At 44.6% G+C, this 12,310-nt stretch overlaps 2 protein-coding genes across 8 annotated transcripts in view; one reads left to right on the forward strand and one right to left on the reverse strand.

Moving 5' to 3' along the window:
- eIF3a (eukaryotic translation initiation factor 3 subunit a) overlaps window positions 1-11,447 on the reverse strand; it is a 39,546-nt gene extending 28,099 nt beyond the window's left edge. For both annotated transcript variants that reach the window (XM_077645437.1, XM_077645436.1), the window contains exons 1-3: window positions 11,270-11,447; window positions 10,548-10,738; window positions 4,310-4,446 (exon numbers count right to left, since the gene is read on the reverse strand). In XM_077645437.1, the coding sequence (XP_077501563.1) occupies window positions 4,310-4,446; window positions 10,548-10,738; window positions 11,270-11,318 (377 nt within the window). In that variant the 5' untranslated portion in view covers window positions 11,319-11,447. The remainder of the gene's footprint in view (window positions 1-4,309; window positions 4,447-10,547; window positions 10,739-11,269) is intronic.
- Window positions 11,448-11,758: 311 nt separating this feature from the next.
- hts (adducin 1-like protein hts) overlaps window positions 11,759-12,310 on the forward strand; it is a 103,587-nt gene continuing 103,035 nt past the window's right edge. For all 6 annotated transcript variants that reach the window (XM_077645441.1, XM_077645442.1, XM_077645439.1 and 3 more), the window contains exon 1: window positions 11,759-11,889. The gene's annotated coding sequence lies outside the window, so the exon portion shown is untranslated. The remainder of the gene's footprint in view (window positions 11,890-12,310) is intronic.

The raw sequence follows: 12,310 nt of genomic DNA on the forward strand, positions 1-12,310 counted from the left end.
GTGTCATGCATGCAGCGGTAATGATATGGCTCTCTGTTCTCGTGTCACCGAGTGCTGTTGACGTACCCTCTGTACAGTCGCTGGGTACAAAAATAATCGGAGTGCCGCGAAGGTCCTAGTTCTGCTGGTTAGTGTCCAGAGTTGGCCATAAGGCTTCCAAGTGGCCAGAGATGCACCCTTGGGCGCCTGCTTCAGAGCCGAAATAGGATGGAATTAATTCAACTGTTATGTTTATAGACTTTCGTGCTCATGGGAGTTGGCTCTGCTTACAAAACACTAGAACCTGCCGGCTGTGCCAGGCAAGATTGTGCGAAACGCTCAGAGTTGAGACGTGGACGATGTACAGTAGACTCTAAGACAAGATGAACAATCGAGACCATTTCTTTGGTTCCCCATAAGAACCAATGTAATAAGTCTGTGACTAACTGTTCTGCGCGTGGCTCAGTTAAGACGAACTTTCGTAGTGCCCACAAACCCCAGCAACTCTGCGCAACAGTATTCGCGGGGTTGTCTGCACAGTACTGTTGAGGAAAATAAAAATACATGAACTCTTCTACGCAAGAAAATGCGCTCCTGACAAAATAGCCTACGTGCGACTTTGCGCCTTTGTGCAGAAAAGCTTTCGTGCAGGGGCGCGGCAGGCAGACTAAAAGGCACGTAGGCACAGAGCAGACCTGCTTTTTAGTCAAAGGGCTTAAACGGGCTGGAGTCAAATTTTTAAATGACATGGCATCACAATATGCGTCATAACAGAATAGAGACTATCAGATATTGGCACTGGATGGGCACTGCCTGTGGCAGAGAGAAAGGCACATGAGGCACCTGCTCGTAGAGTTTCCGTAAAATGCGTGTAAGGGTCGCACTCTGTTACCCGGAGGAAATATTTATAAAAAAAAAAATGCATAAGGGCCGTATCAAAACTCCACGACCGCCGTGAGAATAGCCTTCGAAATGCATGCGCACAGGAGCTTCCAGGTGCCGCTCACAGATGGCGCCTGAGGTTGCGGGGTATCATCACAAACAATTTTTTCCTCTGCTGTGAACTTCCGCTATCCATATTGGCATCAGTATCACCAGCTCCAGCCTTTTGTGGCTGCAGTTGTGGCTTTCCTGTGCTGCTGCCGAGCGTCGCAATTTTAGCACAATGGGCAAGCACCTTTAATAGCTACGTGGCTGGAAGTGTGCTTTCGAACACTGTAAGCATGTGGTGGGCAGGAAATTTGACGCGGACGAGAAGTACGTTCGACGATGGTGCAGCCAAAAGGATGCATTGACAAACATAAGCTGCAAAAAGTGCACTTTCCAAGGCTAGCCCTGCAAGTTTCCTGAACTGGAAGCGCTGCACTGCTATGTGATGGAAGCGGGGAACAACGGCTATGCGTTGACAACGGACACGCTGCGCGAGTTGTGGGATGAGCATGCACGAGAGCACAGCACCAGCTCCGAGTCTCAACACTCTGCTAGTGATGATTGAACATATAATAAATGCCACTCATTCTCCTTAAAATTTTTCTTTTGCCACATTGTGCCTATGGGTCATGCCCCGAAAATTGGCCCTCGAATCTGAAGACTAGTGCGGCCCTTACACGCATTTATACGGTAACAACAGTGACGCTGTGGAAGGAGCAAGGTAAGAGATGCACAGCTACCCAGCAGAGAACCTTCAGTGGGCTCTGAGCACCAAAGCCACTGGGAGAAAAAAGCAGTGGCTGCAGAGGCGAGAGCGAAAAAGATTTTGGTTTACGGAGATCTAACATCACAAAGAGACTCAGGCTATGAGCGACGCCATAGTGAAGGGCTCCAGAAATTTTGGCCACCTGGGGTGCACCGACATCGCACAGTACATGGCCTTCAGAATTTCGCCTCCATCAAAACTCGACCACCACGGTCGAGATCGAACATGCATCTTTCGTATCAGCAGCGAGCACCATAACCACTGAGCCACCGCAGCGGCTCGAACTATGATGTGATGGCATCATGGAAAATATATCAACAGGATAAGCTGCCCCACAGTCGCCTTCCGCAACCTTGGTTTTTTGTGTAACAGAGATGGGCAGCTTTGATAGATCTCATGGCAAAATGCTTTGTTTGACTTTTAGAGACCCGCCGCGGTGGCTCAGTGGTTAGGGCGCTCGGCTACTGATCCGGAGTTCCCGGGTTCGGACCCGACCGCGGCTGCTGCGTTTTTATGGACGCAAAACGCCAAGGCGCCCGTGTGCTGTGCGTTAAATGTCAGTGCACGTTAAAGATCCCCAGGTGGTCGAAATTATTCTGGAAGCCTTTACTAAAGCACCTCTATCTTCCTCTCTTCTTTCACTCCCTCCTTTATTCCTTCCCTTACAGCGAGACAAGCACTGCGCCATTTCCTTTCCCCAAAAACCAGCACTGCGCCATTTCCTTTCCCCAAAAACCAATTTTAATTTTTTTTCTTTTAGAGACTCGGGAATCACTTCTCTGCTTTCTTTGCTCCTGTTACGCGTAATCTGCCGCAGCAGAGAGGTATAGACGGAGGTCACTTGTATTTCGGAAAATGAACAAGTGTCAGCTGCTTCCCTTTCTGTCGATTTGTAGCATGAATTCATATCGTTACTTCTATAATTAAGCCTCCGGACTCCTGAAGGGTCAACGAATCGGGTTGCAGACATGAAAATTTCATGATACAGTTGAACCTGGATATAATGGACCTCCATGCAGCGAATTCACTGATATGAAGTTTTTCGATTCCCCAATGCCGCCTCCATTGAAACGAGTGTACATGAGCCCTCCATGTAAAGGTGTTCCGGTGGTTGACCTGGATATAATGAATTGCTTCACAGAGTATGTGTTACCTTGTGCTGAGTTATTAGATTTGGCAGAAAAGTCTAAAAATGATAAAGCAGGAAGTGACATGAGACGAATGTGTACGATCGCAATGTGCGACCACAGTTAACAACACGCCATGTTCCAGTGCAGTCCACACATCTTTGCTTGTTTCACTTTTGGAACGTCATACGATATGGCACTACAACAATTCACGCTCAAAAGCAGCGAAAAATATAAGGGCATAGCAAAAGACGCGGCCAGAACAGTGCCTGCCCATCACTACCGCGCTGTTTCTCATGCCATTTTGGCACAGACAGCTTTAGCGCGTATGAAACCGGCACGGCGGAGAGCACCAGCAACATGTGGGAAGAGGGCGGTGCCTCCATGGTTGGTATGGCGGCGGCGCCCTCTCTCCTCTAGCCCGGCTGCAGTGCTCTCTCCTCCGCCATTCTCTCTACCCCAGTCGTAGTGGCGGAGGTGGTGGTGGCTGCTTTCACAGTCGTACTATCAGCGTAATTACGATATGTTTCTCCACATTTAAAGATGCACTAAAGAGGATTCTGAGCTTGTCTTTGTATTGCGGGAACTCGATCTACATGCTCCAATCCAAGCAATCTTCTAATTATTGTCCAGTGCGGCAGATTTCTCCATTAAATCGAATTACACGTCCCCGCTCCCGCCTTTTTTTTTTATACTCGCCTCCGAAAGTAGGAGAAGTCAACCAACACATGGAGTGCCTTTCAGCCAGTCGCGTGGTGGGTTCCGTGGGCTTAATTTGCAGCTATGTTGTCTGCGACTGAAAACTACTGTAGCCGACGGGTAATTCGGACTTGTAGAATATTTGACTTCGATGAGGCACCGTCAGTCACCCTATAGAAGCGCACACATATTCATGACGGATATTTCGAAGTTTAATAAAAGTTCTGAAGTTCATTTTTTGAACTAATTTCAGTCGCCTGCGGGCCAAAATTGGCCACCTTATTGGCTTTTCGTCGGCGCAAAAGGCGCCAACTTGGATTGAGGTGGATTTACTGTACAGTTGGATTGGCTTGACATACTTTCGGTACCTCGTTTTTGACAGTAGAGGTCTTGTCATCTACACTTATTTTGTTTTCGTTCTGCATTGTCCTTTCGAGTCTCCATGAGAACACTAAATGTAACGAATCTTGGATTTTTTCCAATCTCATTACATCCAGGTTTAACTGTCGTAGCAAAGTCGCCACAGTGAACCTTAGAAAACTATCATAATAGCATAAACAGTAAACTTCCTAATAGTCCTACATCGCTATTTTTTCCCCCACTTGCCTGCGAATGTTGGACTTGCAATGGTACCTTTAAGGGAGTTTTTTTTTCTTCGAGCTGTGCGTGCCACCATGCAAAGTCGTAGTAAGGACTGAGACTTAGACTTATATGCGGTAAAATACAGTAACTTGCAGTACACCAGATAATAATTGTCCTTGACAGGTAGCACAGAGTATAAAGTGAGTATTTTATAATATAGCAGCACCTTTCAGGAGTTTGGACATTGTCAAGGTCATCAATGTCAACCACTGCTTGCTGGGATTCTTCACGTGCTGCCTCTGTTTTTTCTTCAGCCAAGTCCAGGTAGCCACGTACCACATCTTCTAGAGACTTTATATTAACCTATTTAAAAAAGAAAAATATGATGCTGTGACTAAGCATTTGTAATGCATCACTGTAGCATACAACAAATAACTTCATCACACCACCTTTTTCAAAAGTGCTCATACCCCTGTGTTTACTGCTGGGCAATACAAAGCACCATTTGCACCCCTTGGCACTTCAGAGCTTTAGGGGACAAAGATAGGCTTTTTCACCCTCCAAAGGTGTGGAGCACTGGGAACATGAGCTTTGCAGTGCCCAAAAGCAATCTCAGTGGCTTAAAAACTTTTGAAAAAGACTGCAGAAAGGCCACTCCATTCCAACTGTCAGAGACATACTGACAACCATCTCAGAGTAGCCATCACTATTAAACTTACCATATCTTATAACTTACCAGCTTATAAACTTAACCACCTCATAAACTTGTGCCTTTTTGCTCTTTTACAGATGGCACATCAGGAAAATATTTTTGCCAACAAATATTTTTGGGACACCTGACGGCCTCCCAAACTTTGCAGACCTGCATAAAAGTGGAGGTCATAGTGATATCACAAAACACCCTTTTCTGAAAAATTACAAATGTCTGTGCACCTTACATCAAGTTTTATGCTCTTCATAAATAAAAAGAAATTGAGTGCTACTGCTTCCTATTCATGTGCAAAAGTTGGCTGCAGTGCTTCGTTAAGAGATTTTTTTTTAAAAGTTAACAAGCAATGTTAGTAAACTGTGGTTTATGGACAAAAGACGGCGAATGAACACTTCGGCAGTCAAAGTAAAACCGTCACATGGTCCAGCTAGTACATCAACTTAAAACAATTCCCGTTTTAATGAGGCAACTGCTGAAGTGATTCCTGTATATGGCATGTGTACACACTGACCGTATGAAATATGCACGCTCATAGCAGATTGGCGATCCTGGAGCTTATTTTACTAAAAAATTGAATTTGACCTGCATGACTGTTGCACACTGGAGAACTTGCACCAATTTGGATCTTCAATGCAAGCACCCAATGAATACACCGCCCTTACCAAAGTGGCAAGTGCATGCTTTGTACATGTAATGAGCCAATAAGGAACCACTTCTGTAGGTTTTGTAGCAAGAATTCAAAGCGGAAGAAAAATCATATGCTTACTCTGCAGTATAAAGATGCCTGCTGAATAAAGCACGACTACAATCTCAAAGCCCACAGTATGCAGAATCCAAGAAATTTGATTGCACATGACAGTGGCCAGACTAGTACTCCCTCCCCCTATTCACTGCCATCAAAAGATGCAAGCAGCCATTGTACCCACACCTTGATCAATAACAGTGGGCTGTTTTCAAGGTATTTTCAGGTCCATATATCCCAATGAACTGACCACTAGTATTCCTGCATGCATTCTGCCTCAACTTGTTCGTTTAAAGGGTCTGACATTTACGCACTACAGAATGACTTCACATACGCCCGGCTTTCAACGTGCATGCGTGAGAAAGGTGATCATGATAAAAAAAGAGAGCACAGGGATGACACCCCATTGCTGTACATCATTGCTGCACATAAGGCACCTGACCCGAGCTGTGGCAATGTGGGACAAGGGTGTCTTTTTTTTAAAGGCATGTTAGGTGATGCATGCATGACACGGCATCTGCGATACACTACACAAGCAGACACAGGACAGATCACAGACCTAAACCCCAGCATGTCAAAAGCTGTCGGTGGCAGCCAAAACACAGCAACAGAAGCCTTTGAAGAACTCCACAAAGCACAGTTGACAGTTTAGCAGTAGGACAACTTGTGAGTGGCATGCAAGACACTTCAATGACAGCAGCACGAAGCCTGGAAAAAGGCACAACATGTAGAACAAGATGCGGCTAAAGAAACGAATGCAAAGCAATGTCCCAACAATGGGAGGCAAGCATTGGATTATTGCGATCCAAAACACTGAAGGATCAAACTATAAAAATGGCAAGTTTTTGAAGAGAATAAATCTTGTAAAAGGTGCAGCCAGTTACAATGCATGGTAGTGCAAGACGCCTGCTCCCAGCATACCCTTAACGCCGCAAGCTGCAGACATCCAAGCACTTACAGCAGCCAGCTCCCCATGCATTATCACCTACAGGCTGTTTTTCTGAGAAAGCAGGCCTCACTGAAGAGAAACTGAGGACAATTCTGTACAACTGTTAGAGAAAATTTATTCTTTGGCTCTCCATAGCTATGTTGATATTTGCTTGACAGCAAAATATGTATTATGAAGACATGGTAAGTATACATTGCCAAGAACGGAACACTTTTTCCCCACCATTGGATTCGAACTTGTGACCTCTAGGGTCACCGCAGCTTGCCTGTAAAAATGGCTGGTGGTGGCAATACCTCTATTTCTTGGTTTTTTCTAGCTTATAAATGCTCTTTCAATTAAAGCAGCCGCTTTTACAGAGCACGGTAACCTATCAATGAAGGCCAACTTCAATTTGACCTCACTGTGTCTTAGAGACAGTTTGCGGAGCACATGGAGAATCGAGTTATTATACTTTCACCTAGAAAGTGGTGTCTTACCAGAATACCAATGCCCTAGTAGTACAGTCTAGCCCACTTGCAACGAACCTCATGGTCAAGGGAATTGCATGCGTTGTATCTGAAGTTCCTAGTAAGTGGACTTGTCCTACTCAGGCAAAATTGGCATTCTTTAAAAACTTCGTTGTGCGTGCTCCCCCCCCCCCCTTTTTTCAAACCAGACCCTATCAAGAACTTCTAAGCACTCCATTGCAGTCACGTGCTCCTGGCTGAGACCTTGCTATGGACGAGCGGCTTTCGGTGCGCGATAATAGTGACAGGCTTTTACGGCACCTGGTGATAGGTCGGCATACTTGCCTTAGATCGTTGAAAGACTTGTAAGAATGCAGCAACGAAGCTACTGCTGCACACGTGCATGCAGAACGCACAGTTTACACCCTCTCATGTAAACTACTAGAGCAGAACATTCGGCTTCAAATCACCCTGCAGCAGCTGGTCGCTTTTTGAAGCAACCTATGCACGGAAGTAAGAGGCGCATAACCCTAGAAGCCAGGTGCGAACTAGCACTAACGAAAAACCATCGGTCACTGTCTGATACGCACAGGAGAACATGAACCATACACTAGAGAGACAGCTCGACATGAGTGAAAAAAAAAAAATCATCTGGGACTATACGCTCCTTTTGATAGGGCAACGAAGCGAACCCCAAAATCAACCCCACAGAGAACTTCGCAGAGCATGCACTTTCCCCACTTCGGCCAAACAAGGATGTGGAAACATCTGTGCCATGCGCATTGTGAATATTTGTTCCACGTGCATTGCTGGTGTGCTCTCTATGCCACGGGATGACCAGAGTAAACACCTGTGTGCAGCAGGCCTATTTTGCTTATGTTTTTATTACAGCGGGGCAACAACACGTCCGACCAGCATGATGCCCACCCACATATACAAATTAAAGACTAAAGAATTCTCGGAAAAGGCGTTTTCCGCTAGTGCTGCCTAACACAGAGGCAGGATAACATGCGGCGCCCAAGAATTTTGTTCTAAGTAAATACGGAGTTCTGGCGCGGGCAGATTACTCGTAATTTGTCCTTATGTAGAAACATGTAGCAGGCTTTGCATTTTGGCACAGTCTGGCACAATTGGCGCAGCAATCACATCACTGCTAACATTGAACAGTGAACTTTTTAACTATTACTGGTAGTCTTCTTATTTGCCGAGAGGCTTGTAGCCCATAGTAAGTAATGTGCATATTAGTTTTTAAAATTTCGAAAACGCAGTCTCTCGGCACTGGCTTAACAAATTTTGGCTCAGTAACTCTTAAATCATTGCCTATCCCAATGAGTTCCGTGCAAGTTGCCTTGTCTGCAAGCTTCTCAAATGCGCATGTATTTTGACACAAAGTCAAACTTTGTTGGGCCACAACAGAGAGGGCAACTGTGTTTTTTAAATTATAAAAACTGACATGGATATTACTTATGGTGGGTCTATAGGCATCTGAATAAATAAGCCTGCTAGCCCACAGTGGCCATATCAATCACACCGGCTCTTGACTACTGTTGCATTTCACATGCTGGCTGTCTACTGTACGAGGAAAGAAATAGTTAACTGAGAGGTATAAACGGAAAAGGAAAGCCAACCTTCGGTCCGCGTTCCTTTTCTTTTTGACACGAATCTACATCCGACTAGACGAGACTTCATAAAACCCTACATTTCTTAACTGATATGATGTGTGAGATGCTGCAATTAGTGAACATAGTCTGGAATCCTCAATGGCTGGACAAGCGTTCAGATGAAAATTCAGAAAGGTCGAATACTTTAAATAAACTGCAGCACAGACTGAATCCCATAGTGAGCACTACTTGCTAACTGCTCGAAATAGCGAACATTCACCCACTACTACGAAAACTGGAAAGTTGCAATATACTGAGAAAAAAATAGTGGCATACTCGTGCGGCTTTTTGGCGTGGCTTGGAGTAATTTTAGCCAATTTAATGCCATTGGCATGGCAAATCACATTTTTATCAATGGCGCAGCTGCCCCACTTCAGTATGCACCTAGATGTTTGCGAATGTGGTCATTTTGCTCGCCAACGACCTCCCAATACTTACGTGCTTAGCGTGACGACCACAGGGCAAAAAACAAGAGCCAATGGGACAGCAAAAAATGCGAGATCACACCTCACATGGGTGATTGCTTAAAGGTTTACTGCATACTAAAAAATGTCAAGGCGTTGAAAATTTGCATACACTATGAAAGCCAAATAAAATAAAACTGTTCCACTGCAATGCTTACAGTACAATTTATAGCAGATTCTTTGCAGTGATCCAGGCTGAGCTGCACCACTCCCCAAAATAAGTGTGAAATGCAGATGAAACAGAACAGGTTAAAACAATTTTATAAAATCCCAACAGAATGCAGTAAGTGGTCCCTTAAATTTTTGCTAGGCCACTTCAATGTGCCAAGAGCATCCGACAATACGCATGCATTCTGCCCCATTTGATTTATTTATTGCATTCAAAACTTTCAAATTTCTTGGAAATTGCAACGTTAGAAAAAGATGTCAGTTACTACCAGAAAAATTAAGGCTAAATTTTTTTAAAGATATTCATTTAAAAAAAAATTGAAACGGACACTGGCATTTTTCTGAATGCCATCACAACCAATAAAACGCTTCCTATTTACATGTGATGATAATAAGCCAACACTTGCAGGTTGCACAGACAAAGTTTTTTTAATTTTACAAAGCAGACCTTTCTTTCACCCAGTATCAACATGTGTGCAATTACAGGAAGCAGCTGCATCACCAGGAAATGTTCCACGCAAAAGCAGTTGTTCAGAACAGCATCAGTAAAACAGTGAAAAGGCACTATTTAAGGAACACTTGAGATGGTCATTGAAATTTTCGTAACATGAAAGGTTTCGCCAGTCAACAAAACAAACCTTTCACCATGTCACATAGTGCTAGAGACTCCTGTGGCCGTAAGCCAACTATTCGTTCACGATTTCTATGCACTCCTTGCATTACTTCATTTCATGAAATACGAGTTCAAGAGTGGTAAGTGCTATGTACCACTCATGATTGCTGGCCTGCTACTGCCATATTTGCACAAGTGTCTACTGCAGACTGCTATGAATTTATTGGGGTTGCAACTTGTACAGACCTTTACTCGGTTTACATAACAATTGTCTTAACACTTGGTAACCGCAACCAAGTAACATCCTAGCACATAGTAGAGTATAAGAGAAATAAAAAAAGCCAGAAGTTTGCGCGCCCTATTGAGTTTGCAAATGAGTGTGCTAACATGCTTGCAAGCGGAAAGTAGCACTGTTCACCTTCCACCACCCACCTGTTATGACCAAAAAGCTAGCTTTGTTTCCATGGCATCAGTCTGCAAGCACAGTGCTAGGCTGTCTACCCTGAACAGCCTGCATTTCTGAAGTGCTTAACGCAGGAGTGCCCGAGAGACAGGCTGGAGCATACATCAAACTAGAGCAGGCAGCATGCACTACACTACCGCCCACCTAGTGCTGCTGCAAGGCGAACACTTAACAAGCTGCCACAGACGTTACAGAAGATGCAAGTCTATGCACGGCTAACTAGGGATGATCGGCAAACAGAGCAATTACCTGCTGACATATGTTCCGGTACTGGAACAGACCTTCCTTCGCGATGTGGCTCTTCTTGAGCTCCACGCAGAGTTCCAAGTACTGCTGCATAATTGGCTCGTGCACTTTTTGCCATGTTCGATGCTTTCGGCTCTTGATGACGTCGTAAAGAGCATCCAAGGCCCGATGTTTCTTTCCAACATCAATAAATTCTGCAAGAATGAAGTTGTTTACTTACAAGCGTGTACTTGAATTACCCATTTTCAAGGAGCAAACGGAAAAACTCGGGCGTCAAAACCAGAGATTATCGCAAGGACATGCCATTAACCCGCGACAGGAGCTGCGTGGCCTCTTTTCTGCCATGCCGCTCGTCCCCACAACCGTCCAGTATGCAGATCGCGTGCAGTAACCCAGGATCGAACTCAATGTAGTCACTACTCGGTCGACATATAAAGGATCAGTGCCATTAACGATGGCAGCAAGCAAGAAACGAGCTGAAGTAAAAACAAATCAAAAATAAACATCTTACAACTGCCTTCAAATCAAGTTAGCCGCAGGCCATAAACGGGGCACCGCGAGTGACAATTCACACTAATACATGAAACGAAGACTCAGCCACTTCACACGCGAACAGCAATATGTTGCGATGTCCCACAGGTCGACACCGGGACGTAAAAAAGTGTCAAAAGTGCGCATGCATATGCCGAAAAAACTGCAGACCATACTGACACCGACTACTTTACCTCGTGCTCGCTTGAGCGCATTTTCAGGTCGTTGAAAATACGTCGGCATGATGAGAGACGAAACACTAGACCATGAATCGCACCGTCAGAAAAATGTTACTGATCACACACAGCAGATTTCATACGCCGCCCGTCGAGCACGTCAAGCACCAGGCGAAATATGGCGAGAAAGGGTCACGTGACAAGTTTTTCATTCAGTTCGGAGCTATTATTGAGCTGCAATAAAAAGTAAAACTAATAGTTTAACCAAACAAAAATTTCAAAACAATTTCAATTTTTATATTCATTAAGTTATTTTTATTATTTTTTTGTTTAAAAAACTTTATGTTTGGGTCTGTTATTAGTGTTGCTTGCACTCCCTTTTAGAACATTACGCAATGCTAAAATTTAACCAAGATTACAATCTTAAGTGCCAATATTATTGAATATCTTTGAAAGATATTAACGAAATGCAGTGTGAATTTTTTTTAAAACATTGTCTTGAAAACGATAATTGTCAGGGAGTGTGCATGTTTCATAGAACAGCGCAGTGCCGCGCCCTGCCGTCCGCTATCCGAGTCACTTTGAACGGTAGCTGTTCGCTTCTCTATCGTGCGTTGTGGGACCGTGTTCGTCGAACGGTAAGACTGCTTCAGCAGTAGCTGCGTTGTATATCTCTTCTGGTTTGCTAAGAATTGTTGCTGTCTTATCCATTCAGCCATTTAGAACTGTCTGAAACTAACTTCAGGCTTAACTGGTGGACTTAACGCGACTGCACAGGGCATATGGGAAAATCACTTCAGGTGAACGATCATCTTCATGCACCATTCACCTAAATGTGTGGAAATGTGATCGCATTGACATTTCCCGACATCGAGCTGAGAGTGTGTTGGGCGGAATTGTTTGCTCGCTTCAAATTAAGTCACGCGCGTGCGCGAGGCGCGGTTTCGATGGAAGTCACGTTAGACGCCATGTTCCGTAGCTGTCGCGCACGCCGCTTGGAAGCATCTCCGCTGCCGCTGTTAAGGCACTACGAGTTTAGGCGAATTTTCGATTGATAAA

Source organism: Amblyomma americanum, chromosome 1 (assembly GCF_052857255.1).
Source record: "Amblyomma americanum isolate KBUSLIRL-KWMA chromosome 1, ASM5285725v1, whole genome shotgun sequence".
NCBI lineage: Eukaryota > Metazoa > Arthropoda > Arachnida > Ixodida > Ixodidae > Amblyomma > Amblyomma americanum.